We start from the raw sequence: 26,484 nt of genomic DNA, 5'->3' as shown, positions 1-26,484 counted from the left end.
GAAGTGCATTTGAAATGTGTTCTAATAGTATTTTCTTTAGGAATGGAATTCAAAAGGAAGCAGTAAGAGCAGAAATATCACAAGAGGGTAAATGAAAAGGGAACTGCACTAACCAAAGGAGTCAGGCACTGACTTTTCTCCTGATGTGACCAAAACCCCAAGTACTGAGAACTGCTATATTCAGCATTTCACTTTATATTTTTCTCCAGGACATTATATTAGTTTCCTGCAATAAAATATTTTTAAAATGTCAGTTTGTCTAAACTGCTGGCCTGTAAACTATTTCTAATCAAAACCCGAAATTGTGTCACAACATGGCTGTATTATGATTCCATGTCAGAGGAAGGATATATACGTGCATCTGGTGGTGGCTTCCAGTTGTTGCTGTCAGATGTTTGTTTGGGAATGCATTCAGAAGAGCCTATCAAGGACTTGAGTACCAAACAAGCATTTCCACAAAAAAGCGGGTAAGAAAGACTACACTTTGCCTCACATATGACCTTAGGTTTAGACAATTCTAGGAAAATGGTGGTACATTAACTCACCAGTCTTGACCATTTTCCCTGATCCTGTACAGGGAGCTGCTGCAGTTACAAAAGTTAGGTAGGATCTTGGTAGGTGTATTCTTCCACATTTGAACATCAGAAGTACTGATCACATAAACAGCGAACCCCACAACTCTATGATTGTTCTTTGGAAGACAGTGCCACTGAAGGCTTTTAAAAGCTTAACTCACTTTACTTTTTAGTAATCTTACTGGTTAGAATTGATACTCCCTCCTTGAAATTCTCACCTTTGTAACTTTTTGCAACATCACTTTATGATTCCTCTCCTCTTTTTCTTTAGCCACGGCTCAGGCTTCTTTCCTAATTCCTCTGGGAAATGCTGATATTCCCAGGGTTCTGTCACTGGCCCTCTGCTCATTCCATACCTTTCCCATCATGGACAAGCTCACTCGGATCTACCACTTTGCCTCAGTTATTCCAAGTCTGCAACTCCAACCTCAGAGTTCCATCTCCAGCCATAAAAATTTATCCAATTACCTACTGAAAATATCCCACATGGACATTTCAGTAAACTCAGCAATGCAGAGAAAACTGTTAGTCGTGACTGCTGACCTGCTGCTCTCCTCTATACACCTGAAAACTGCCTACTCCCTCATGTCCAGGTTAAATGCTAGGGCACAAGCCGGAAACCTGAGAATCATCTGAGATTTCTCCCTATCCCCTATCTTTTTACATTCAACAATCACTAAATTATATTAACTGTACCTCTTTTCTGCATCTGCTTTATATTTCCACTGTGACACATTTATTTTATGTTTATATTTCCTAGTTAAACATGGGCTCTTAAGTATTGGCTTTTATAGGGAAAAAACAACTATTAATGTTATTTCTTAAATGAAAAAAAAAGTTTAAGTAAAATAAATGAAAAAGGCATCATGCCAAGAAAAAGACCAACATTTTTAAATGAATAACTGAGCTCCTTAACCTTACTGATTTCACCATGGATGGGTGAAAACCTTACAACAGACTGACACTAGTCTAAGGACAGCACAAGGAAACTATAGCTCTGATAAATGCAAATGTTTCTTTTGTTTCCCTGTCTCTTTATGTGGTTATCTTCCAGCTGCTCTCCATATGAGGGGTCAGCAAACTACAGGCCATGGAGCAAATCCAGTCTGCCTTATAGTTTTGTAAATAAAGTTTTACCGGAGCTCAGTCATGTATATTTGCTTGCCTTTTTATGACTGTTTTCATACTTCAATGGTAGGGTTGAGTAGGAATGACAGACCACATGAAAAAGCCCTGTACAGAAAATGCTTGCCAATCCCTGCTTTATACCATAACCAGATTGCCCTAATACTCAAATCTAATCATGTGACTCCCCACTCCAATGAGTCCCTACAGTAAACATTGCTGTCTCCCTACCCAATAGCAATTCCCTGTTCTGTCTTGCTGGAGAAACACGCATCTATTTGGATATTTATCATGCCAATAGCCCTCCCCACTCCAAAAGAAGAAATGATTATTCTAAGCTCATCATAGTAATTACATTTGCTTCCCCAGTGCCTGGTTTAGGAATGAGCATGTGGTAGGACCCAGCCAATAAAATGTTACAGGAAGTCAACTGCACCCTTCTGAGTCTTCTCCCTAACTAAAAGAAACATGTAAAGAAAAGCCACCCTTTCAGCCTTCAGATATTGTCGGTGAAAACATGATGTTTGGAGCTGTTGCTAATTAGTCAGCGATGAAAATAGACATGAACAAAACACCGTGTTATCACTGAACCATCAAAACAACTCTGGTCCCTACTGTTTTAGCCACTGTTAGTTAGGTCATCTAGTATTTACAGCCCAAAGCATTCCACCTGGTAAATTTCCCATGGCCTACAGGAAAAGTTCTACTCATTTCTTTCTTTTTTCTTTTTCTTTTTTTGTTTTTGAGACAGAGTCTTGCTCTGTCACCCAGGCTGGAGTGCAGTGGTGCGATCTTGGCTCACTGCAGCCTCTGCCTCCAAGGTTCAAGTGATTCTCCTGCCTCAGCCTCCTGAGTAGCTGGGACCATAGGCATGCTCCACCATGTCCAGCTAATTTTTCATGTGTATTTTTAGTAGAGACAGGTTTCACCATGTTGGCCAGGATGGTCTCAATCTCCTGATCTTGTGATCTGACCTCCTTGGCCTCCCAAAATGCTGGGATTATAGGCATAAGCCACCATGCCCGGCCCGAGATCTACTCATTTCTATAGTATTAAAAAGTCTGGGCAGCAAGAGTCTCGCTCTGTCGCCCAGGCTGGAGTGCAGTGGCTTGATCTCGGCTCACTGCAAGCTCTGCCTCCCGGGTTCCCGCCATTCTCCTGCTTCAGCCTACCGAGTAGCTGGGACTACAGGCACCCGCCACCGCACCCGGCTAATTTTTTGTATTTTTAGTAGAGACGGGGTTTCACCGTGGTCTCGATCTCCTGACCTCATGATCCGCCCGCCTCGGCCTCCCAAAGTGCTGGGATTACAGGCGTGAGCCACCGCGCCCGGCCAGCTGTTTTTTTTTTCTTTTCTTTTCTTTTCTTTTTTCTTTGTGACAGAGTCTCACTCTGTCACCAGGCTGGAGTGCAGTGGCAATCTCAGCTCACTGCAACCTCCAGCTCCTAGGTTCAAGCGAGTCTTCTGCCTCAGCCTCCCGAATAGCTGGGACTACAGGTGCGCCACCATGCCCAGCTAATTTTTGTATTTTTAGTAGAGATGGGTTTCACCATGTTGGCCAGGATGGTCTTGATCTATTGACCTCATGATCCGCCCGCCTCAGCCTCCCAAAGTGCTGGGATTACAGGTGTGAGCCACCACATCCAGCTGACTCCAGCTTTTTAGTGTGGCATTCATCTTCCATTCTTACTTTCTTTGTGTTTTACACTTTTCCTTTCAAGTTCCTAGGAAACACCTAGACTCCATGGGACTAATCTTTGTGCTGTCATTCCATTCTCCAAGTGGAGTAGTTTTCTCTATTTTTTCCCTGGTGAGCTCCTCTTATATTTTGCCTCTTCTGTAATGCCTTCCTTGTGCTAAAATATAACTTTCCATATATCAACTCTTAAACTACACATTGTATCATAATTGCATATTACCTGGTTTTTGAGGCAGGAAATATATATTTCTTTATATGTTGATAATTCATAACTGTGTTTTTTGAATTAATGAATTGACATGGGGAAGAGTTGGAATTTTACAAAATTTTTTTTATTTGTTATCAGTAGAATTATTATAAAACATTGGCTTTTTGTAGATTTTTTAAAGTTGTGGTTCTGCGTTACATATGAAGGAAGTAAAGAAAAATGAAAATAAAAAATGTACCTCAAAATAATCTCTGATTACACCAGTGTTTGAGAAGGCTAATTTAGTAACTTGTGGTCTGCTACAAGGAGATGATGACAGCAGTTTAAGTGAAATAGATGAGGTTGAAAGAAGTTAAAATGTATAAGTTCTTTATTTCTCTGAGAAGGAATATTCCCAGTGGTTACTTTTTCTGGAAATAGAAAATAGTGTAGTCTGCCAAAGCTAGAGAATACTCAACTATATCAATGCTGAAAGACTGATTATGATGAGGGCTGGTAACTTTGACAAGGAGCAGTTTCAATAAATAATTGCTGTGGAATCCTGACTGTAGTGGATAAGCATAGATACCCCTTGAGGGAACCGTTATTGGGAAAGGCAACAGAGAAATGAGTGATAACTGAAGAAGAATGTGGGATTCAAGGGAATTTTCTTTCTTTTTTATTTCAAAACAGAAGCTTTTAGAGTGTGTTTGTATGCTGCTGGGAATGATAGGGACAAGGATAACATGTTTATGAGATTTAATTTTGTATGTCTAAGTGTTTGAAAGCTCGATTCATTATCTTTTGTAGGTTTTTAGCAAACTAATTGTCCTTAAAGTGTTTATTCACGTAGAGTTTTATGGTAAGAGTTTGTTCCTTCAGCATTGGTTCAGAAATGTAACATATTAGCATAACTGAACCTGTGAACGGTGACCTAAAATTTAAACTATCATATGCAGATTGTTTTTAATTGTGAAATAATAAACATGCAAACACTTAGGCCACACTGAATAGAATTTAAACATCCCTGATGAATAGGTATGATCTGCTGAGGTACTCTAAAATGTCAGGAGTATCAACTTTATAGTTGTTTAGATTCTGGGGAGAAGGGGAGGGTTTTGTTTAAGTACTTTAGAAAAGCTAACTGTTGACAATCTATCAGATTATTACTTCTGGATTATAAAGTGTTTTTTTTTTTTTTTTTTTTTTTTGAGACAGAGTCTTGCTCTTTCACCCAGGGTAGAGTGCAGTGGCACAATCTTAGCTCACTGCAACCTCCACTTCCCAGGTTCAAGCGATTCTCCTGTCTCAGCCTCCTGAGTAGCTGGGATTACAGGCGCCCGCCACCGTGCCCAGCTAATTTTTGTATTTTTAGTAGAGACGGGGTTTCATCATCTTGGGAAAGCTGGTCTTGAACTCCTGACCTCGTGATCCATCCACCTCGGCCTCCCAAAGTGCTGAGATTACAGGCGTGAGCCACTGCACCTGGCCTATAAAGTTTTTTTAAAAAATATTTAATCAAGTTGACCTACAATGGATTATAAAGTTCTGAAGTATCAAAACCATGTTTCCCTGGACCAACATTGCCATCAGCATGTATTGTGTGCTCAATGAGTATTTATTTGTTGAACGCGTGAATGAATGGGTGAATACATGAGTGAATACCTGTTGATGGATTTCATTAAAAATACTTTTTAGTTTTTTGAAAGTAGGTTTCTAAACTTGCCTCTGTATAAAGTTTTTTTATTAGAAAAAAATTGCAAGATTCTGACATTATTTATAGTTGTAGTCAGAAATGGAATGACAATGTGGGTTCATCTGCTATCATCTCTCTTTAAAACACTTGAAAATAAATGTTACCTTCACAGCATATCATGAAGCACATGTTTTTGAGGCAGAATTCTTGGGTTTGAGTTCTGGGTCTGCTACTGACCAGCTGTATGGGCTGAGGACAGTCACTTGGCCCTTCTGTGCCTATTTTCTTTCTTTATAAAATTCTTAATATGTTACTGACCTCACAGAATTGTTATGAGGATTATATGAGTTTGACACATGGACAGTGCTCAGAATGATGCACAGTACCTGCATAGTAAGTCCAGAAAAAGCTTACTAATATCATCATTAAAAAAGGGTTTCCCTTATATAAGAATGTGAGTAATATTTTCCAAATAGGTTTTAGTGCCCATAAAAGCTTGTTTTTATTGAAAAGGACAACAATGAGAAGACCCTGGTATATTTATTTTTATCATGCAATGCAGGTAACATGTTTTTTTCTTTTGGTTTTACTATGAGAAATCTTGACCTAAATTTAATTCTTTGTAATTAAATTAGTAGTAGTAAATTTCTTTATCCCTTAATGTTGCTGTTTCTGTTTATAGTTTAATGTCCGTTGTAGAAAATTACTGCATTTTACATTACCTGTAAAAAAATTACCTATACACTTGATGAATAGAAGTAACACAAATGCAGACATTTTATATGATAAAACAGTAGTGTTAGATATTCTTTGTATTTTACATCTTTGCTATTTTTCTAAAAGGAATTGTTTTTTTTTTTTTTTCAGGCCTGCAGATAAAACATCTAATGAAAAGAACGAGGTATTGTAAAAAAGGAAATGATCTAAAATATTGTTTTTAAAAAACAAGTTCTAAAAGGTAAAAATGAAAAAAACAAGATGTTTTGTTGTAAGGCTGTTTGCTTAGAAAAAGTGATGAAGAAACAGTAACCGTTGATAATGGTACCTTTTAAGAACAATCTGTTGCTTTAAGAAGTACCTGTATTTTTGCTCATACAAAAAAAATGGAGAAATACCGCTTCCGTACCTTTAGTATTGCTATAAATCTTTCGAGGACATTTTGAAACAGTATTATTTATCTTATAGGTCAAAAACCAAATATATCCTGAGGCTGACTTTGCTGACTCAATGGAGCCATCTGAAATAGCCTCAGAGGATTGTGAATTGTCTCACTCTGTTTATGAGAATTTTATGTTGCTGATTGAACAACTTAGAATGGAGTATAAAGGTAGGACCACTGCATAAATGCAAGGCCTTTTGATGTATCCTGCAGTAATGTGTGTATACATTGCTGAGAACTGACGTGTGACAGTGAAGCTCATCTCAGAAATACGCTCAGTGGTAAAATAGAGAACTAACTTATCCTCTACACCAAAGAGCTATGATAACTCCACTGTACTTTTCTCAGTGTGAGTGGCATTCCCAGTCTTTTTTGTTGACTCTTTCTCTCCTATTCCTTCCCCCAGTGTCAGGTTACCATTTTTTTCTCCACCTGGAATGCTGCGAGAATCTTAGGAATCTTAAAACTGTTTTCCCAAATACCCCACCTCCTAAAACCATGGTCTACTCTGCAATCATAATGATAAATTTTTTAAAATTTGGATCTGATCATGTTACTCCTTTGCTTATAACTCAGCTACTACTTCTTATTGCTATAAGGTTAGAGATCTGAATCCTCTAGCTTTATCCTGCATCATTTTTACTCTTCTCTTTCTCTGTGTCCCACTCTGTGTCATATGTTTGTTCCAGCACTGATAGCTTCAGTGAGGTATAACTGATATGTAATAGACTGCACGTATATAAAATATACAATCGTGTGCACATTTGAAACCACCATAATCAAGAGAGTTAACATGTTCATCATCCATAAAAGTCTCTTCTTGTCCCTTTGTCTTTCTTTATTAAGAAACTGCTAAATTGTTTTCCAAAGTATTTGTATTGATTTTGCATTCCAACCAGAGGTATACGACATTTCTTGTTGTTCTGTATCATCACAAGCTCTTATTATTGCTGTTTTTAAATTTTGAAATTTTAGCCATTCTGATGGGTGTGTATTATGCATATCATTATGGTTTTAATGTGCATTACCCTAAGGACTAATAATGTTGAGCATCTTGTATATGCTTATTTGCCACCTGTGAACTGTCTTTTCCAATCTGGGTAGCTTATGAACATTTAAAATTGAGATTCGATTCAATCAGCTTTTTTACATACACCAAAGATAGTCAAACCTTTTCATTTTCAAACTGTTATCTTACTAAACATAGTAAATATTTTAAACTTGTGACAAAATGGTCTCTGTCACAGCCAATCAACTCTGCCATTGTAGTATGAGACCAGCCATAGACAATACATGTGTTAAAAATCACAGCTGCCTTCCATTAAAACTTTATTTGCAAAAATAAGAAGCTGCCCCGCAGGTTGGATTTTACTCATCCCTATTATGTGATCATGATTGTGAATAAAGACAGTTTTACTTCTTCTTTTCAAGTCAGGTAGCTTTTATTTCCTTTTCTTTCCTAACTGCACTGGCTTCAGTGCAATGCTGACTAAAATAGTGAAAGGAGACATTCCTGTATTGTTCCCGATCTTACAGGGAAAGCATTCAGTTTTTCATCATGACACATGTTAGTTGTAGGTTTATCAGAGATGCTCTTTATCATGCTGATGGCGTTCCCTTGTATTCTTTGGTTACTGAGAGGGATTTTTTTTTTTTAAATCAGGAATGAATGTTGTATTTTATCAAATGCCTCTATCTACTGAGATGATCATATGGTTCTTCTCTTTTAGTTTTTTAATGTGGTGAATACTTATATTTTAATGTCAAACAAACCGTGTATTTAGGGATAAACCCCACTTGTTTATGATGTATTATCCTTCTAATGTATCATTGGATTTGATTTGCCGAAGCTTTATTTAGAGCGTTTTAAAAGACTATTTTTTAGAGTAGTTTTAGCTTCACAGCAAAATTGAAAGTAAGGCACAGATATTATCCCTGTACTCCCTGCCCCCACACGTGCATAGCCTCCACAATTATCAATATCCTCACCAGAGTGCTACACTTGATCTCATTGATGTTCCTGAATTGATAATCATAATCACCGAAAGTCCATAGTTTATATTAGGGTTCAGTCTCGGTGTCTTATATTCTGTGAATTTGGACAAAAGTATAAGGACATGTATTTATCACTGTAGTATTATCCAAAGTAATTTCAGAGCTTTAAAACTCCTTTGTGCTTCATCTGTTCATCTTTTCCCACCTTCCCTCCCCAACTCTTGGCAACCACTGACTTTTTTTACTGTGTCTATAGTTTTGCCTTTTCCAAAATGTCATTTAGTTGGTATCAGACAGCGTGTAGCCTTTAGACTGGCATCTTTCACTTGGTAATATGCCTTTGTGGTTCCTTCATGTCTTCTCATGGCATGATAGCTCATTATCGCATGGCTGTACCAGAAGTCGTTCACTCACCTAAAGGAGGATATCTTGGTTTCTTGAGAAACTGGTTACATTTTTATGTCCATGTTCATGAGGGAGTTTTCTCTTTTTGTAATATCATTGTCAGATTTTGGTTCAGGGTAATGCTAGAGTGACAGAATGAGTTGTATTTCTCCTCTATTTTTTTTTTGAGGGCAGGGGGAGAGGTCATGTAGAATTGTTATATTGCTTCTTAAATATTTGGTAGAATTCACCAGCATAGCTATCTGGGCCTGGAGTTTTCTTTCTAGGAAGGCTTTACTTATGCTTTCTTTTAGAGATATAGGACAGTTCATGTTATTCCTTCTGAAATTGGACCTTGGTAATTTTTGTTTTTCAAGGAAAGTGTCCATTTTATCAAAGTTGTCATGTTTAGTCACATAAAGCTTATCTTATTATATTTCTATTCTTTTAGTATCTGTAGAATCTATAAAAATGTCATATTACTATGTTTCTGAAATTAGTAATTTGCATCTTCTTTTTTATGATCAACCTGGCTAGAGTTTTATCACTTTTATTGACCTCCTCAAAGTGTGTGGTTTTATTGGTTTTTTTCCTATTGTTTTTCCGTTTTATTGGTTTCATCTTTGATGTTTTGGTCTGTTCGGCCTGCTATAACAAAATACCATAGACTGGGTAGCTTATAAACAACAGAAATAGATTTCTCACCAAAGTCCAAGATCTAGGTGCTGGCAGATTTGGTGTCTGGTGAGGGACCAATTCCTGGTTCATAGATCTCTTTTTTCCCCCTGTGTCCTCACATGGCAGAACAGGTGAATGAGCCCTCTGGGGTCTATATATATAAGGGCACTAATCCCACTAATGAGGGCTTGGCTCCCGTGAGCTCATTACCTCCACAAAGCCCCACCTTCTGATAACATCACCTCTGTGATTAAGTTTCAGCATATGAGTTCTGGGAGGATGCAAATGTCAGACCATACCAGATGCTTATTGTATCATTTCCTCTGCGTGCTTTGAGTTTAATTTGTTCTTCTTCTTTTTCAGTTTCTTCTCTTTTTTTAGTTTCTTAAGATAAAAGTCAAGACCATTGACTTGAGAGTCTTCTAATATAGACATTAAGTGCTAAAAAATTTTAAGTACTGTTGTAGCTGTGTTCCACAAATCCTGATATGTAGTATTTTCATTTTCATTCAGTTCAAAATACTCTCGAATTTCTCTTTGCATCGTGTCTTTGACCTAGGGTTATTTAGATGTGTATTACTTTGTTTTAAAATATTTGAATATTTTGATGAGATATTTTGTTACTAATTTGTGACTTGATTGCCATGTGGTCAGGGAACATACTTTGTATGACTTAAATCTTTCTGACTTAATTCTTTCATTAAGATTGATTGCAGGCCGGGTGCAGTGCTCACGCCTGTAATCCCAGCACTTTGGGAGGCTGAGGCGGATGGATCACGAGGTCAGGAGATCGAGACCATCCTGACCAATACGGTGAAACTCTGTCTCTACTAAAAATACAAAAAATTAGCCGGGCGTGGTGGCAGGCTGAGGCAGGAGAATGGCGTGAACCCGGGAGACGGAGCTTGCAGTGAGCGGAGATCCCGCCACTGCACTCCAGCCTGGGTGACAGAGCGAGACTCCGTCTCAAAAAAAAAAAAAAAAAAAAAAAAGATTGATTGCAGAACCTAGAATGTGGTCTGTTTGGTAAGTGCTCACTGGGTACTTGAGAAGCATGGTGTTGTTCAAGTGTGCTCCATTCTTGCTGATTTGCTGCTCCCTTGTTTTATCACTTATTGAGTAAGTGATATTCAAATCTCAGGTGTACTTGTGAATTTGTCTGTTTCGTCTATTGATTTTTGCCTCATGTATTTTGAAGCTGTTATTAGGTGCACAAACATTTGAGATTACACGTTCTTGATTAACTGAATTTTTTTTTTTTTTTTTTTTTTTGGTATTTTTAGTTCAGACAGGGTTTCACCATGTTAGCCAGGATGGTCTTGATCTCCTGACCTCGTGATCCACCTGCCTCGGCCTCCCAAAGTGCTAGGATTACAGACATGAGCCACCGCACCCAGCCGATTAACTGAACTTTTAAAAGTCATTAGGAAATGACTGTTTATAGCTGGTAATTTTTTTTTTTTTTTTTTTTTTTTTTTTTTTTTTTTTGGTGTGAAATCTACTTTGGTATTAACATAGCCATTTCTTCTCAGGCTTCTTTTGTCAACTCTTAGCCTGGTATATCTTTTTCCATTCTTTTGAACAATTTATGTTTTTACATTTAAAGTGCTTTTTTAAATAGGAAGCATGGAGTAGGTTCTTGCCTTTTTATCCAGTCTGACAATCTGCCTTTTAATTGAGATTTTTAGGCCAGTTCCATTTATAATGTGCTTATTGATACAGTGAAATTTGTCTGTCATCAAGCTGTTTGATTTCCATTGGTCCCCCCAGTTCTTTGTTCTCTTCTTTTTCTGCTTTCTTCTCAATTAGTCCAGTAATTTTTATGATTTATTTTTGTCTCCCTTTTATGGCTTATTAGCGATAACTATTTTTTTCTATCTTAGCAGTTGCACTACAATTTATAGTATATGATTTTAACATCACAGTCCATCTTCAAAAAATATTATGGCATATCATATATGGCATAAGAAAATTATGAATGAAAACCCAAACATTGTATGTTCTCACTTGTAAGTGGGAGCTATGCTATGAGGATGCGGGGGCATAAAAATGATACAATGGAGGTTGGGGACTTGTGGGGAAAGAGTGGGAGGGGGGTGAGGGATAAAAGACTACGGATTGGATCCAGTGTATGCTGCTTGGGTGATGGGTGCACCAAAATCTCAGAAACCACCACTAAAGAACTTATTCATGTAACCAAGGACCACCTGTTAACCCAAAAGCTATTGAAATTTTTTTAAAAAGAAAATTGAATAGTATAGTTTCATTTCCTCTCTCCCAGCCAGATACTTCTGGATTTGTAGGATTATAGTTTTCTTTACATTTAGAAAGTTTTGGCCATTCTTTTTTTATTTTTCTGTCTCTCTTTTTCCCTCTTTGGGGACTTATTCCTGCTTGAAGTTTTCTCATAGTTGACTGATGTCTCAAATTTATGAATCTTCTCTTTGGTGATGTCTAATCTGTGTTCACTTCCATCCATTTTAGCTTTCATTCCTGACATTGTAATTTGAATCTCTACAAGTGCAGTTTGCTTTAAAGAAAAATCTTCCGGCCGGGCGCGGTGGTTCAAGCCTGTAATCCCAGCACTTTGAGAGGCCGAGGTGGGCGGATCACGAGGTCAGGAGATCGAGACCATCCTGGCTAACACGGTGAAACACCATATCTACTAAAAATATAAAAAAAATTAGCCGGTCTCGGTGGCAGGCGCCTGTAGTCCCAGCTATTCGGGAGCCTGAGGCAGGAGAATGGCGTGAACCCGGGGGGCGGAGCTTGCAGTGAGCCGAGATCAAGCCACTGCACTCCAGCCTGGGCGACACAGCGAGACTCCGTCTCAAAAAAGAAAAAAAAAATCTTCCATGCCTCTGCCTGTCTGCTTGAGCTTAATTTTAATATAAAGTTGAGTTCCATATGAACAGCTTGATCTTTCTGATCTTGCTTTTATGATTTGGTCTAATTTCCTGCTCCTGGGGCAAGATCTTTGTGATGACTCTATTCATTGCCATGCGAAGTCTGAGTTTCCCCAGCATCACTCATGGGAATGGACACTCTTTTTGGCACATCGTGAACACCAGACATGTTTCTTTCCAGTGTTTTTTAGATGTTTTTTTCCCCTTGATCTGGGGCGGTTTTCTGGCACACATGTGCTGTTTGTTACTCTGCTAGATACCCAGGAGGTATTTTTGCAAATCTTCAGTGTTCTTTCCCTGTACTCTGTCTCCTTTCCGGTGTTCTGTTTCGTGATCTCTGTCTGCCTTGGCTTTACCAGACTCTCAGCTTCATCATCTCATCTCAGGGAATCTGGTGGACTCTATGTCAGTTTTTTCTCTCTGTGCGGTAGCCTGGAAACTCCGTGAAGGCAGGGAGCTGGAGTGTTGGATGAATTTCCTTTGTTTCCTGTCTTACGGGGATCATTGTCTTCATTACCTGAAGTCCACTGCCTGGTAAATCATTGTATAATATATTTTGTCTGTTTTCTTTTTGGTTGTTTCAGGCAAGAAGGTAAATCAGTACTTGCTGTCCATTGTGGCCAGAAGCAGATTCCAGCAGAGCTTCAGCACCTGCTGTCGACTGGCAAGAATGCTTTTCTACCCCTTTGCTTAACTGCTTCCTTCTCACCCTTCATTTCTCAGTGTAGCCATCTCTTCCTCAGGGAAATCTTCCCTGGGCCCATTATAGATCAAATTCTTCTGTGTGATCATAGAACTCTGTTTTCTTACACCATATATCTGAATTTATAATTGTCATTTTTGTTGTGTTTGTTCCTCACTTCACTTAAGGCTAAATGAGAGTAGAGGTCTTATCTGTTTTATCTGCAGAGCTTAGTAGAATGTCTCCCACTTTGTAGGCACTCAGTGCATATTTGTTCAATGTATGAAGGAGACAATGTTAAAAATGCACAGTTTTTTAACACCTAAAAGTACTCATATATTTTATTTCTACCTTTTCTCCCTGACACAGATTCTGCTAGCCTATCAAGAATCCAAGACACATTTTGTTTGTGTGAACACTTACTGAAACTTAAGAATAATCACTGTGACCAACTTACAGTAAAACTTCAACTAATGGAAAGTATGGTCAGTGTACTACAAAATGAGCTATCTGAAACAAAAAAGACAAAATTACAGTTAGAACTTCAAAAAATTGAATGGGAGAAAGAGCTGTGCGATTTGAGGTATGATGTTCTAGTTCTAAAGAAATATTTATACTAAAGACAATATATCAGAATTTTTGTAACTGCTGACTTACCTTCTGCAGATTAATGGGGGAGAAACCTTTTTGGTCTTGTGGAATATGAAATTCTTGGAAATAATAAAACAAATTATTAACTGTGAACTCTTCTAATAAATAAATATATATTCTTTGCAATCTAAATGGCCATATAGAAGTCCACCATATAAAATCTTGTTATTCATTTAACAAATTGTAATTTGGGTTTTAAAATTATCTTGTATTTATAATTAATGATGTAAGGAACATCTTTTATCATTACTATTATTTGTAGACACAGGGTCTCTGTGCCTGGGACTGGAGTTCACTGGTGTGATCATACCTCCCTGCAGCCTTGAACTCCATCCTCCTGCCTCAGCGTCCTAAGTAGTTGGGACTCCAGGTGCACACTGTCATGCTTGGCTAACTTTTTAAAGTGTTTTGTAGAGACGGGGTATCACTGTGTTGCTCAGGATGATCTCCAATTCCCAACCTCAAGCATTCCTTCTGTAAAATTGGCCTCCCAAATCATTAGTATGACAGACATGAGCCATCATGCCCAGCCCAGAACATTTTTTATATAAATGTTTTTCTACATTCCTAAACTGTTTGCTTTGAATAAATTCTCCAATATAGAATTATTGGTTGAAATATAGGAACTTTTACAAAAGACCTTTGATCAATATTTCTTAATTTTTCACAAGAATGTTTGTGTTAATTTATAGTTCAAGCAGCAGAGCATGAACTGGTCACTTTTCTAAACCCAAAGTAATTTTCAAAAAATTTATACAGTTTTATTCTTTTTGAAAACTTTTTTTAAATTTCATAGCTTTAGGTATACAAGTGGTTTTCGGTTAAATGGATGAATTGTATGGTGGTGAAGTCTGGGATTTTAGTGTGCCTATCACCCGAGTAGTACACATTGTACCTCAGTAGGTAGTTTCTCATCCCTCATCCTCCTCCCACACTCTCCCACTTCTGATTCTCCGATGTCCATTATACTACTCTGTCTGCATTTGTGCACCCATAGCTTAACTCCCTATTATGAGTGAGAATGTGGTTTTATTTGGCTTTCCATTCCTGAGTTAGTTCACTTAGAATAATGGCCTCCAGTCCCTTCCAAGTTGCTGCAAAAGACATTATTTCATTCTTCTTATGGCTGAGTAGTACTCCATGACATATATATACCACATATTATTTATTCCATTCATTGGTTAATGGACCCTTAGGTTGATTCCGTATCTTCGCAATTGTGAAATGTGCTGCAATAGACATATGTTTGCAGGTGTTTTTTTTGATATAATGATTTCTTTTCCTTTGGGTAGATACCCAGTAGGGGATTGTTGGATTGAATGGTAGCTCTATTTTAGTTGTTTGAGAAATCTGTCTACTGTTTTTCATAGAGGTTGTACTAATTTACATTTCCACCAGCAGTGTATAAGCATTTCCTTTTCACCACAGCTGCACCAACATCTATTGTTTTTTGACTTTTTAATAACGAGCATTCTGGCTGGAGTAAGGTGATATCTCCTTGTTGTTTTAGTTTGTATTTCCGTGAATATTAGTGCTGTTGAGCATTTTTAAATATGTTTGTTGGCCATTTGTGCATCTTCTTTTGAAAAATGTCTGTTCATGTCATTTGTGTACTTTTTGATGGGATTATTTGCATTTTCTTGCTGATTTGTTTGTCCTTTGTCAGATGCATAGTTTGCAAATATTTTCTCCTATTCTGTAGGTTCTCTTACTCTGATGATTATTTTTCTTTTGCTGTGCAGAAGCCTTTTCTTTTCTTTTCTTTTCTTTTGAGGCAGAGTTTCACTCTTGTTGCCCAGGCTGGAGTATAATGGCGTGATCTCGGCTCATGGCTACCTCTGCCTCCCAGGTTCAAGCTATTCTCCTGCCTCAGCCTCCTGAGTAGCTGTGATTAAAGGCATTGCCACCACGCCTGGCTAATTTTGTATTTTTAGTAAGACAAGGTTTCTCCATGTTGGTCAGGCTAGTCTTGAACTCCCGACCTCAGGTGATTCTCCCACCTTGGCCTCCGTGTCACTGCACTCTTGCCTGGGTGACAGAGCGAGACTCTGTCTCAAAAAATATATATATATATATATATATATATATATATATATATATATTTTGGTTTTTGGTTAAATGGATGAATTGTATGGTGGTGAACTCTGGGATTTTAGTGCGCCCATCACCTGATTAGTACACATTGTACCTCAGTAGGTAGTTTCTCATATATATATATATACATACATACATACATATTATATATACATATTTTATATATATACATATTTTGTATATATATATATATATATTTTTTTTTTTTTGGTAGAGATGAGGTCTCATTATGTTGCCCAGGCTGGTCTCAAACTTCTGGGCTCAAGTCATTCTCCTGCCTTGGCCTCCCAAAGTACCGGGATTACAGATGTGAGCCACATGTTAGGCCTAATCCATCTTGAGTTAATTTTTATATATGGTGAGAGATAGGGATCCAGTTTCATTCTTCTACATGTGGCTATTCAATTTTCCCAACACCATTTATTGAATAGGGTGTTCTTTGCCCAGTTTATGTCTTTGTACGCTTTGTGAAAGGTCAGTTGGTTATACATATTTGGCTTTATTTCTAGGTTCTCTATTCTATTCCATTGGTCTACGTATGTACTTTTATACAAGTACCATGCTGTTTTGGTTACTTTAGCCTTGTCATATGGTTTTAGATCTGGTAATGTGATGTCTCTGGCTTCGTTCTTTTTGCTTGGGATTGCTTTGGCTATTCAGGCTTGTTTTTGATTCCATGTGAATTTTAGGGGTACTTTCTCTAATTCTGTGAAGAATGACAGTGGTATGTTAATAGGAATTGCATGGAATCTGTAGATTGCTTTGGTTAATATGATCATTTTCACTATATTGATTCTTCTAATCTATGAACATAGGGCATATTTCCATTTGTTTGTGTCATCTATGATTTCCTTCAGCAGTGCTTTCTAATTCTCCTTTTAGAGATCTTTCACCTCCTTGGTTAAGTATATTCCTAGGTTTTTGTTGTTGTTGTTGTTGTTGCAGCTGTTGTAAAAGGGATTAGGTTCTTGATTAGATTCTTACCTTGGTCATTCTTGATGTTTACTAGTGCTCCTGATTTGTGTACATTGATTTTGTAACATGAGACTTTTACTGATTTCATTGATTAAATCTAGGAGTCTTTAGGGTTTTCTAAGCTAAAACAGAGATAGTTTGACTTTGTCTTTTCCAATTTGGATGCCCTTTATTTATTTCTCTTACCTGATTGCTCTGGCTAGGACTTCCCAGTTTTATTCTAAATATGCATGAAATAAGTAAAATGGACAGTAATTGATGATTATTTTATTCCCTATCTCTCATATGCAGATAAAATTAATTCCAAATTCGTTGTTGAAACACATATTATCCTTTACTTTTAAATTAAATATTAGATCCTGTCTTGTTCCAAAAAGGGATTTTAAAATTGGTGATGAAATACTAAAGAATCAAGAAGATAAGTTGAAAGTGTTACCCAAAAGAGAAACATAAAAAGGATGGGGTAACAGTTATAGACAGCTTAGGCTAGTCTTGGATTATAGTAATCTGCAGATACATGTTGTGTGAATGACATCTGAAGGTGTTATCTTACACTGTAAATCATTTTTATGACTACACATACACTATTTCATGAAGATGAAAATGCATTTCTAGTGAATTTCTAAACTTGTTTGTAAACAGTAACTTCTTTTAAATTAGCTAACTCTAAATGATCTGTTCTAATTAATTTTCAACTTGTATAATGTGAAAAAGAAGTAATTTTCAACTTGTAACTTTACTGAAAAATTTCAAATATGCTTTTCCATAATATTTACCAGGGTTACTAGTAACAGAAACTTACCAGTTAATGGAATATTTCTTTCCTCACTACCTCTCAAATATATATGTCCCTTGGAAGAGATCGAAGTGAGAAATTAAAAACATGAGAACTAGAAAGGAAACAAGAGCATAGGAGTTTTTATGAGGATAATAAACCCACATGGGAAGAGCCAGATCACAGAATAAACTTTTTTATTTTTTAACAAAACACATTTTAATGTAATCCATGTTTAACTGCAGACTTGCCTTAAAACAAGAAAATGAGTAGAAAAGAAATGCCGTTATGTTGTATAATAAAGATAGTGAACAGTTAAGAATAAAAGAAGAGGAGTGTGGGAAAGTGGTTGAAACAAAGCAACAACTTAAATGGAATCTGAGAAGACTTGTTAAGGAATTGAGGACAGTAAGAAATAACTTGGATCTGGTAAATTAATCTTTGGTGTAAACTTCATTTTTCTAACTTTATGTTTCATCGGCATTACTTATAATTTTTTGGCTTCATGTATATCATTTAGGTTTAAAATAAACCAAAACTGTTATTTCCTCTTAAGAATGAACTATGACATTTATAGATAAAATTATTTACTGTAAACCTTGTCATCTAATAGATGCTCAGTCTGTGTTTTTAGAGTGGAGGATAAGTTGAGTTTAATCACTAATATAGCTGTTCATTTACACATTTTTTATGTTAAAATACAGGCTAAATAGCTTTGAAACTATAAGGACACTAGTTAAATGTTTTGAAAGAAATTTTATTTCACAATGCTGTATCTTCCCGTAGTTAAGAACTGTTTTTCCTCTTTGACAGATTTAGCTGTCATGTATGCAATTAAGATTTGAGTGATTCTTGAGGGATAAAAGTTCTTGTGTTTTAACAGACTACTTCTTTTTAGCCGTTTTATAAGAGAGGCTCTGCTCTTAACCTTTTAGATTTTCTTTTTCAGTGCTATTAGACCAAAACCTCCATGTTATCTCTAGGTTGTGCAGGAGAGAAACGGTGCCCAGAAGCAACTTTCTGAAGAACAGGATGCCAGAATATTACAAGATCAGATTCTGACGAGTAAACAAAAGGAACTAGAAATGGCTCGAAAGAAAATGAATTCTGAGGTATTTTCTTTAATCATTTTCAAATATATTTTTGTATGTGAATATATTTTTAAAAAACAACTGTGCAACTTGGAAAGTACAATGGATTTTTGAACTACACACACAAACACACACACACACACATTTGGGGGTGGTGATGGTGGTTCTGGCATTTTTGGCTCATTGAATAAAGTCATGTTCTTAATTCAACTCCATTTGTTTGCAAGAGTCAAGTAGTGACATTCACAGTGGCCTTATCCAAAGGAGAAACATTTGTTATTTTTCATAGAATTAATGATCTTTCCACAATCTCAAAATCCTTGCTACTAACAACAGACGTTCTAGTTTTCAGACATTATTTCATCTTCCTAATATATTAATGGAGAGGTTAGATTATTATTTCCACTTGCAGTAAGGATGAAATGTATAGCCAGTTCACAGGCCGTACTTCAGATGCCGTTTCCCTTACTTTTGAGGAGAGTAACAGTTTGCTCCAAGTAGCGTCTCATTTCAGTGCAAAGAGCTTTGAAAACAATGATATGCCATAATATAAACTTGGTGATAATTTATTGGTAAGTGTTTTCTCTTAGAAAAATAGTTCAGTGTGTGGGAGACTGAGGTGGGTGGATCACGAGGTCAGGAGATCAAGACCATCCTGGCTAATGTGGTGAAACCCATCTCTACTAAAAATACAAAAAAAATTAGCCAGGCGTGGTGGCAGGAACCTGTAGTCCCAGCTACTCGGGAGGCTGGGGCAGGAGAATGGCGTGAACCCTGGGTGGCGGAGCTTGCAGTCAGCCGAAATTGGGCCACTGCCCTCCAGCCTGGGTAACAGTGCGAGACTCCGTCTCAAAAAAAAAAAAGAAAAGAAAAACAGTTCAGTGTATTTCACCCTGTTTCATGCTTATTTCTGTTTCAGACATTATAAAGAGGAAACGTAAGTTATTGTAATAACAGATAATCTCATGATTTTCTAAGAAAAGCTCTGTAACTTCTTTTTTTACCACTGGTGTTTTGAAATAAGCCTCTTTTATATTTATATATTTACAACACAGAAGTAATTGTGGTTTGGTGGAAGAGCACTAGAAGTAAAGTAAGGGGACCTAGGGAAAATCCTGCAACTTGCATATTTTTTGACCTCTCCTTTCAGAATTGTGATATAAATGAGTTCAGTGATACATGTACAAGTGCTTGGTACAAGGCCAGGTGCAGCGGCTGACGCCTGTAATCCCAGCACTTTGGGAGGCCGAGGTGGGTGGATCACTTGAGCCCAGGAGTTCCAGACCAGCCTGGGCAGCATGGCGAAACCCCATCTCTACAAAAAGTACAAATAAATTTAGCTGCGTGTGGGGGTGTGTGCCTCTAGTTCAGCTACCCAGGAGGCTGAAATGGGAGGATCACCTGAGCCCGGGAGGCCAAGGCTACAGTGAGTCTTGATTGCATCACTGCCCTCTAACCTGAGTGATGGATTGGAGACCCTATCTCGAAAAAAAAAAAAAAAGCCTAATATAATGCTTAGATTTAGCATTTATGAATAAATGTAATTCTTATATAACTGATGAGAAAAATGTTAGAAAAATAAATAGCTATAGAATATTCTCAGGAAAAAAAGAACTTAAAGAACATTGGAACATTTCCTCTGTCCAGATATATGCAAAGCTACAGCTTTTACTATAGGGTGGTGTATAGGTTAGATGTCAGAGTGTAAAGCCAATTTTTTAATGTAGTCAAATTTATTAATCTTTAATGCCTTTGAGTTTGTTGTAATTTGGAGACCGTCTTTTCCAATTCTGAGATGCTTAAAAATTCTCTAGTTATTTATGTTCTACATTCATGGATTCATTGTCTTCAAATAAACTTATGAAGTTTTGGGAATTTATGCTCTATGAGGTTTGAAGTTTCGATAGAATATTTTTTTCCAGTTGGATATCCACTTATGGCAATCTTTTCATTGTATACATGTATAGGTTATTTAATTTCAGAGAAAATCATAATCTGTCATTTTATTGAGTGCTACTGAATGTTTCCTTTCTTACTTAGATTTCTCATAGGCATCAGAAAGAAAAGGATCTCTTTCATGAAAATTGCATGTTGCAGGAAGAAATTGCCTTGCTGAGACTGGAAATAGATACAATAAAAAATCAGAACAAGCAAAAGGAAAAGGAATATTTTGAGGACATTGAGGTTGTGAAAGAAAAGAATGATAACCTTCAAAAAATTATAAAACAAAATGAGGAAACATTAACAGAAACAATACTCCAGTACAGTGGGCAGCTGAACAATCTGACAGCTGAGAACAAAATACTCAATTCTGAACTGGAGAATGGGAAACAGAACCAAGAAAGACTAGAAATAGAAATGGAATCATACCGTTGTAGACTGGCTGCTGCTGTACGTGACTGTGATCAAAGTCAGACAGCAAGAGACCTAAAATTTGATTTCCAGAGAACAAGACAAGAGTGGGTTCGTTTACATGACAAAATGAAGGTTGATATGTCTGGCCTACAAGCTAAGAATGAGATTCTTTCTGAAAAACTTTCTAATGCTGAAAGTAAAATTAACAGCCTACAAATTCAGCTCCATAACACAAGAGATGCTCTTGGAAGAGAGAGTTTGATTTTGGAACGTGTGCAAAGAGACCTCAGCCAGACACAGTGTCAGAAGAAAGAAACTGAACAAATGTACCAAATTGCACAAAGCAAACTGAAGAAATACATTGCCAAGCAGGAATCTGTAGAGGAGAGATTATCTCAACTACACAGTGAAAATATGTTGCTTCGACAGCAACTGGATGATGCTCACAAGAAAGCTAACAGTCAGGAAAAGACAAGCAGTACTATCCAAGACCAGTTTCATTCTGCTGCCAAAAATCTTCAAGCTGAGAGTGAAAAGCAGATTCTTTCACTACAAGAGAAGAACAAGGAGCTGATGGATGAATATAATCATTTAAAAGAAAGAATGGATCAATGTGAGAAAGAGAAAGCAGGAAGAAAAGTAAGTATTAAGAAAGATAAAATATTTTTCAACCTTCCTGAAAGAAAATGTAAAGTAATATTTGGTTATGGGTAAATGTTGTATCTAGTTGAATATAAAATGTATAGATCATAAATGTATTTGCTGTATCAGCCTAGAAATGTACCAGTGAAAAAGAAGTTAAACCTGAAAGATGCTTTACTTTGCATAAAGAAATTGTGTCACCTATGAAATTTTAAGTTCAGTTACAGTGTTAATAGGTACAGACTAATGCTCATGATGTAGTCTTATGCTGCTGAAATGATCATTGCAATGCCTTTATGTGGCCATGTTTTAATACCATGATGAAGCAGATAAACAGAAATGCTCATATCTGACATGAGTATTTTGAAATTAAGATTCAGTGGGGAGGGTTGCTTTGACCGTTAATTCCAGATTTCCCAGGTGAACTGAAGTATACTGCTGTATCTCATAATACTTTTCCTTCAGTAATTTTGTAATGTATTTAAGTTGGTATAATTTTATTTTTATTCATATCAATTTGACTTAAATCTGAGACGATTTCAGTCTCAAATTACTTGTTATGACCTCTCAATTCTTTAAAGGCATTTACTTTTTTTTTTTTTTGAGATGGAATCTTGCTCTGTAAGTTTTGTATTTTTAGTAGAGACGGAGTTTTGCCATGTTGGCAAGGCTGGTCTCGAACTCCTGACCTCAGGTGATCCGCCCGCCTTGGCCTCCCAAAGTGCTGGGATTACAGGCGTGAGCCACTATGCCCGGCCTAAAGGCATTTACTTTTTATTAAATCATAATTTGGGACAGATGTGAATTTCAGCAAAGCCATGTTACATTTAATCTTACCACTGGTATTTATAATTTACTTTGAATGTTTTTACAAAGAATTTGCTCATAATTTTCATTTCAAGGCTCACTGCCTATCATTCGGATATAACTTTGATAGTACAAAGGTAACTGTGGCTATCTGTGATTTATTTGTTTGGCATTGAGTCCCATTTTCAAACTAATCAGAAGTGGCAGGATTCACATATAGCAGGAATGGACTGAATCGGTGAGACAGTTGTAGGAGTTGAGATCAGGAGGGAGGTAGAGGCCAGGTTACCTAGGGCCTCAAAGGCCATTGGAATTTTACTTGTATTCTGAGATAGGAATCTTTTAGAAGGATCTGAGCAGGCAATTGAATATGCAAGGAACTCTGAGGTTGATTTGAGCTTCTAATAAAAAACAGGGAAAACATTTTACCAGTGTGGGATGTACCACCAGCAGCCCCACCCACGTATCAAATTCTTTTTGAGACTTCAGTAGGTTGTTAAGCACTGCAGATGTTTCAGGGAAGAGTGAGTAGTGGGCTGAATCTATTGCCTAAGTTAACAGAAAACCGATTTGGCAGGAAGATAACACCTTCTTTGTCCTTAACTAAATTCAGAAATAAACAAGAATGTGTGCACATGAGGAAAACAAGGCGAATCATATATGTGTTGATGTTTTTCAAAGTCTATAAGTTAGAGTTAAATCTTACTACCATAATTTAATAATAAGGTGATTTATAAATCAGTAACAAAAAATACCTTCACAGGTAGTTATGAGAGAATTCCAACAAGAATGGACCGATCTCCTAAAACAACAACCTACGTCAGAGGCTACCTCACGTTGTCACATTAGTTTAGATGAGACACAGGATTCAAAGAAGAAATTGGGTCAAATCAGAAGTGAAGTATGTATGAAACATAACATGTCAACAGTTAATCTATAGGTGGTGGAATAATGTCAGATGTTTTAGGATACTGATTGCAGTGGATAGCTTTCTTTTGTATTTTTATTATAATTCATTTTATTACAATTTAATTATCTTTATAATACACTTGTTTCTTAACCTCTGGCTTTCATTCTGTCCTTTTCTCCTCATAAGTACATACATTTTAAAAATAAGGATCATTTCCAAAGATCCTTAGGAAAATTGGGAATTATTCAGTATTCCTCACAGAAGTTGAGAGGCTTTTTTTTTTTTCCTGTGAAGTAGTATTTTTTTAGTGATTTCTCTATTGCCATGGTGAGGCAAGCCAGATTAAATTATAGGATAATGTTTAATAGAATGTTCCAGAAAATTGTCTTATTTCTTATCTTTACTTTTGTGAATGGGTACAGAATCTGTATATATTTATTTCATGAATTTCAGGATAACTGGTACAGAAAGGCCATAGTACTGTTCTCCAAAATGCAAATGTTTTAATTTACAAACTACTTGAAATGTTAGGTACTTCCTTTATTTTCCTTTCATTTTAAATATATTGTGCTTTTTTACAAATCATGTATAGTATGTACATCCAAAGTAGAGAATTAAGAGATATATCTAGATTCTACCACTGAATTTTTGAAAACAAGTTTACTGAGAGAGAATTCTCATACCATACAGTTTACCCATTGAACGTGTACAATTCATGGTCTCTTAATATATTCACGGAGTTGCATAACCATCACCATCATCAATTGTAGGACATTTTCATGACCCTGAAAAGAATCAGCAATCTATTTTGTTTCCATAGATTAGCCCATTCTGGACACCACGTATCAATTGGATCACACAATGTGTGGTGGTCTTTTGTGACTGGCTTCTTCTACTTAGCATAACATTTTTAAGGTTCATTGTGTTGTAACATGTATCAGTATTTAATTTCATCTTATTGCTGAGTAATTTTCCACTGTATGCACATACCACTAATTTATTTAGCCATTCATCCATTGATGGACCTTTGGGTTGTTTCCATGTTTTGGCTATTATTAATCATGCTGCTGTGAACTTTTATTTACAAGTTTTTGTGTTTGTATATGTATTCCTTTCTCTTGGGTATATACATATGAGTTGAATTTCTGGGTCATATGGTAACACTATGCTTAACCTTTTGAGGAGCTGCCAGTCTGCTTTCCAAAGTGGTTGCACCATTTTACATTCCCATCAGCATTGTATGAGGGTTCTAATTTCTCCACATCCTTGCCAACATTTTTCATATTTTTGATTGAAAAAGGATTCCAACCTAGAAGTATGAAGTGGTACCTCATTGTGGTTTTGATTCACATTTCCCTAATGATGAATGACTTTAAGCCTCTTTTTATGTGCTTATGAGCCACTTGTATATCTTCTTTGGAGAAATATCTGTTCAAATCTTTTGCCCACATTAAAATTGGGTTGTCCTAAATTTCTGAATTTTAAGAGTTCTTTATATACCCTAGGTGTAAGTCCCTTATCAGATATGTTTCCAAATATTTTCAATGGCTTTCCTTTTTATTTTCTTTTTTATGATTTATTATGTTTTTAAAATTTATATAATTTTAAATTGTAGAGAGAAGGTCCCACTATGTTGTCCAGGCTGTTTTTGAACTCCTGAGCTCAAGCAATCCTCCCACCTCGGCCTCCCAAGTGTTGGGATTATAGGTGTAAGCCACCATGCCCAGCCTCCTTTTCACTTTCTTGATGGTCTCTGTTCAAGCACAGAAGTTTCACATTTTGATGAAGTCCAGTTAATTTTTGTTTGTTTGTTTTGCAGTCACAAAGATTTATGGCTATGTTTTCTTCTAGGAATTTTATAGTTTTAGTTCTTACATTTAGCGGTTCTATTTTATTACTTTTAGATATGACATTTGGTGAAGTCCACCTTTATTCTTTTGCATGTGGATATACTGTTTTCCCAGAACCATTTGTTGAAAAATCTATTCATTTCTCATTTAATTTTTTTTACACCCTTGTTGAAAATCACTTGACCATAAAAGTGTGTGTTTGTTTTTGGATTCTCAGTTCTAATATATTGAGCTATGTCTATCCTTATGCCAGTAGCAAATCACATTTTAGGAAAATTCATTTTCAGTCCTGTTGCTTATTACCAGTTGTCTTATGTAAGAATAGAAATTCAAGTAGTAGAATGTCTTTAATTTCACTTTTTGCTTCTTGAAGGAGTGTATGGCCAGCTTATGCCTTGCTGACTCCATGACATGACGAGAGTCAGGCTTACGGAGACAGATCCCATTAATTTTTTTTCTCCAGTCATACCTTTTATCTCTCACCCAGTGCCTCTCTCTTCATTCCCATTTCCATCAAATCTTGGTCACAGGATATGCTGACTCCATCTACTATTTACTGCATTATGTTTTTATTAACTCATTGTAAGTCATAGAGTCATGTGTAGATTTTAACTATCTATGAAGGGCAAGATTAAGTCTAGGCTGTCATCTTTCCTCATTGGAAATTGAGCTAATTCATCATGTTGCAGTTTACAGTTAGATACTCTTTTGACCCAGCACCTGGTTCTCTTGTACACTCCCGGAGCTGAATCCTCTTCTTGGCACAGATACTACATCCTCAGAAACCAGAGTTCCCTGCATTTACCTCCTTTTGCTTAAATAGAAATGCATAGCTATGCTTTTATAGTTCAATACATAATTCATTGAATAAATACTTCAACCCATTCAAAGAACAACTTCCAGGAGTGCAGCAACTGGAAATCAGGTCATGTCCAGGCATTTATCAGAAACAAATGGTTGAATTAGTTGTATGAATTTCAAAATTTCAGAGCCAATTTGTATGATATGGAGAAGCATTTTGATACAACATAAAGATGAGATGCTCTTCCCTTCTCCATACAAATGAGCTTGAAGTAAGGTAAAGGGGAAATTGCATTTAATAGCTTAACACTCAAAGGACACTACATTTTTATTTCTGAGATTGTTAAAACTGATTCCATAATATTTTGTTAATTTTCTCACTGAGGAAATGGAAATGAAGATTGAATCCTAGATTGATTAATAAATATCCAAAGCTGCTTATCACT

The 26,484-nt window shown here is 36.6% G+C and overlaps 1 protein-coding gene across 2 annotated transcripts in view; it reads left to right on the top strand.

The window, feature by feature from the left end:
• Window positions 1-26,484, top strand: part of LOC129137592 (coiled-coil domain-containing protein 144A-like) — a 104,647-nt gene that overhangs the window by 15,837 nt on the left and 62,326 nt on the right. The window contains exons 3-9 of one of the 2 annotated variants that reach the window (XM_063798898.1): window positions 6,151-6,184; window positions 6,469-6,610; window positions 13,457-13,670; window positions 17,828-18,011; window positions 18,566-18,694; window positions 20,714-21,667; window positions 23,241-23,378. In XM_063798898.1, coding sequence (XP_063654968.1) covers window positions 17,871-18,011; window positions 18,566-18,694; window positions 20,714-21,667; window positions 23,241-23,378 — 1,362 coding nt within the window. In that variant the 5' untranslated portion in view covers window positions 6,151-6,184; window positions 6,469-6,610; window positions 13,457-13,670; window positions 17,828-17,870. Of the gene's footprint in view, window positions 1-6,150; window positions 6,185-6,468; window positions 6,611-13,456; window positions 13,671-17,827; window positions 18,012-18,565; window positions 18,695-19,823; window positions 19,925-20,713; window positions 21,668-23,240; window positions 23,379-26,484 lie in introns of those variants that run through there. The other variant, XR_010152975.1, reaches the window with a different exon arrangement.

Source organism: Pan troglodytes, chromosome 19 (assembly GCF_028858775.2).
Source record: "Pan troglodytes isolate AG18354 chromosome 19, NHGRI_mPanTro3-v2.0_pri, whole genome shotgun sequence".
NCBI classification, from domain to species: domain Eukaryota; kingdom Metazoa; phylum Chordata; class Mammalia; order Primates; family Hominidae; genus Pan; species Pan troglodytes.
Note: the sequence above shows the minus strand (reverse complement) of the source record. Positions and strands in the feature narration are given on the sequence as shown.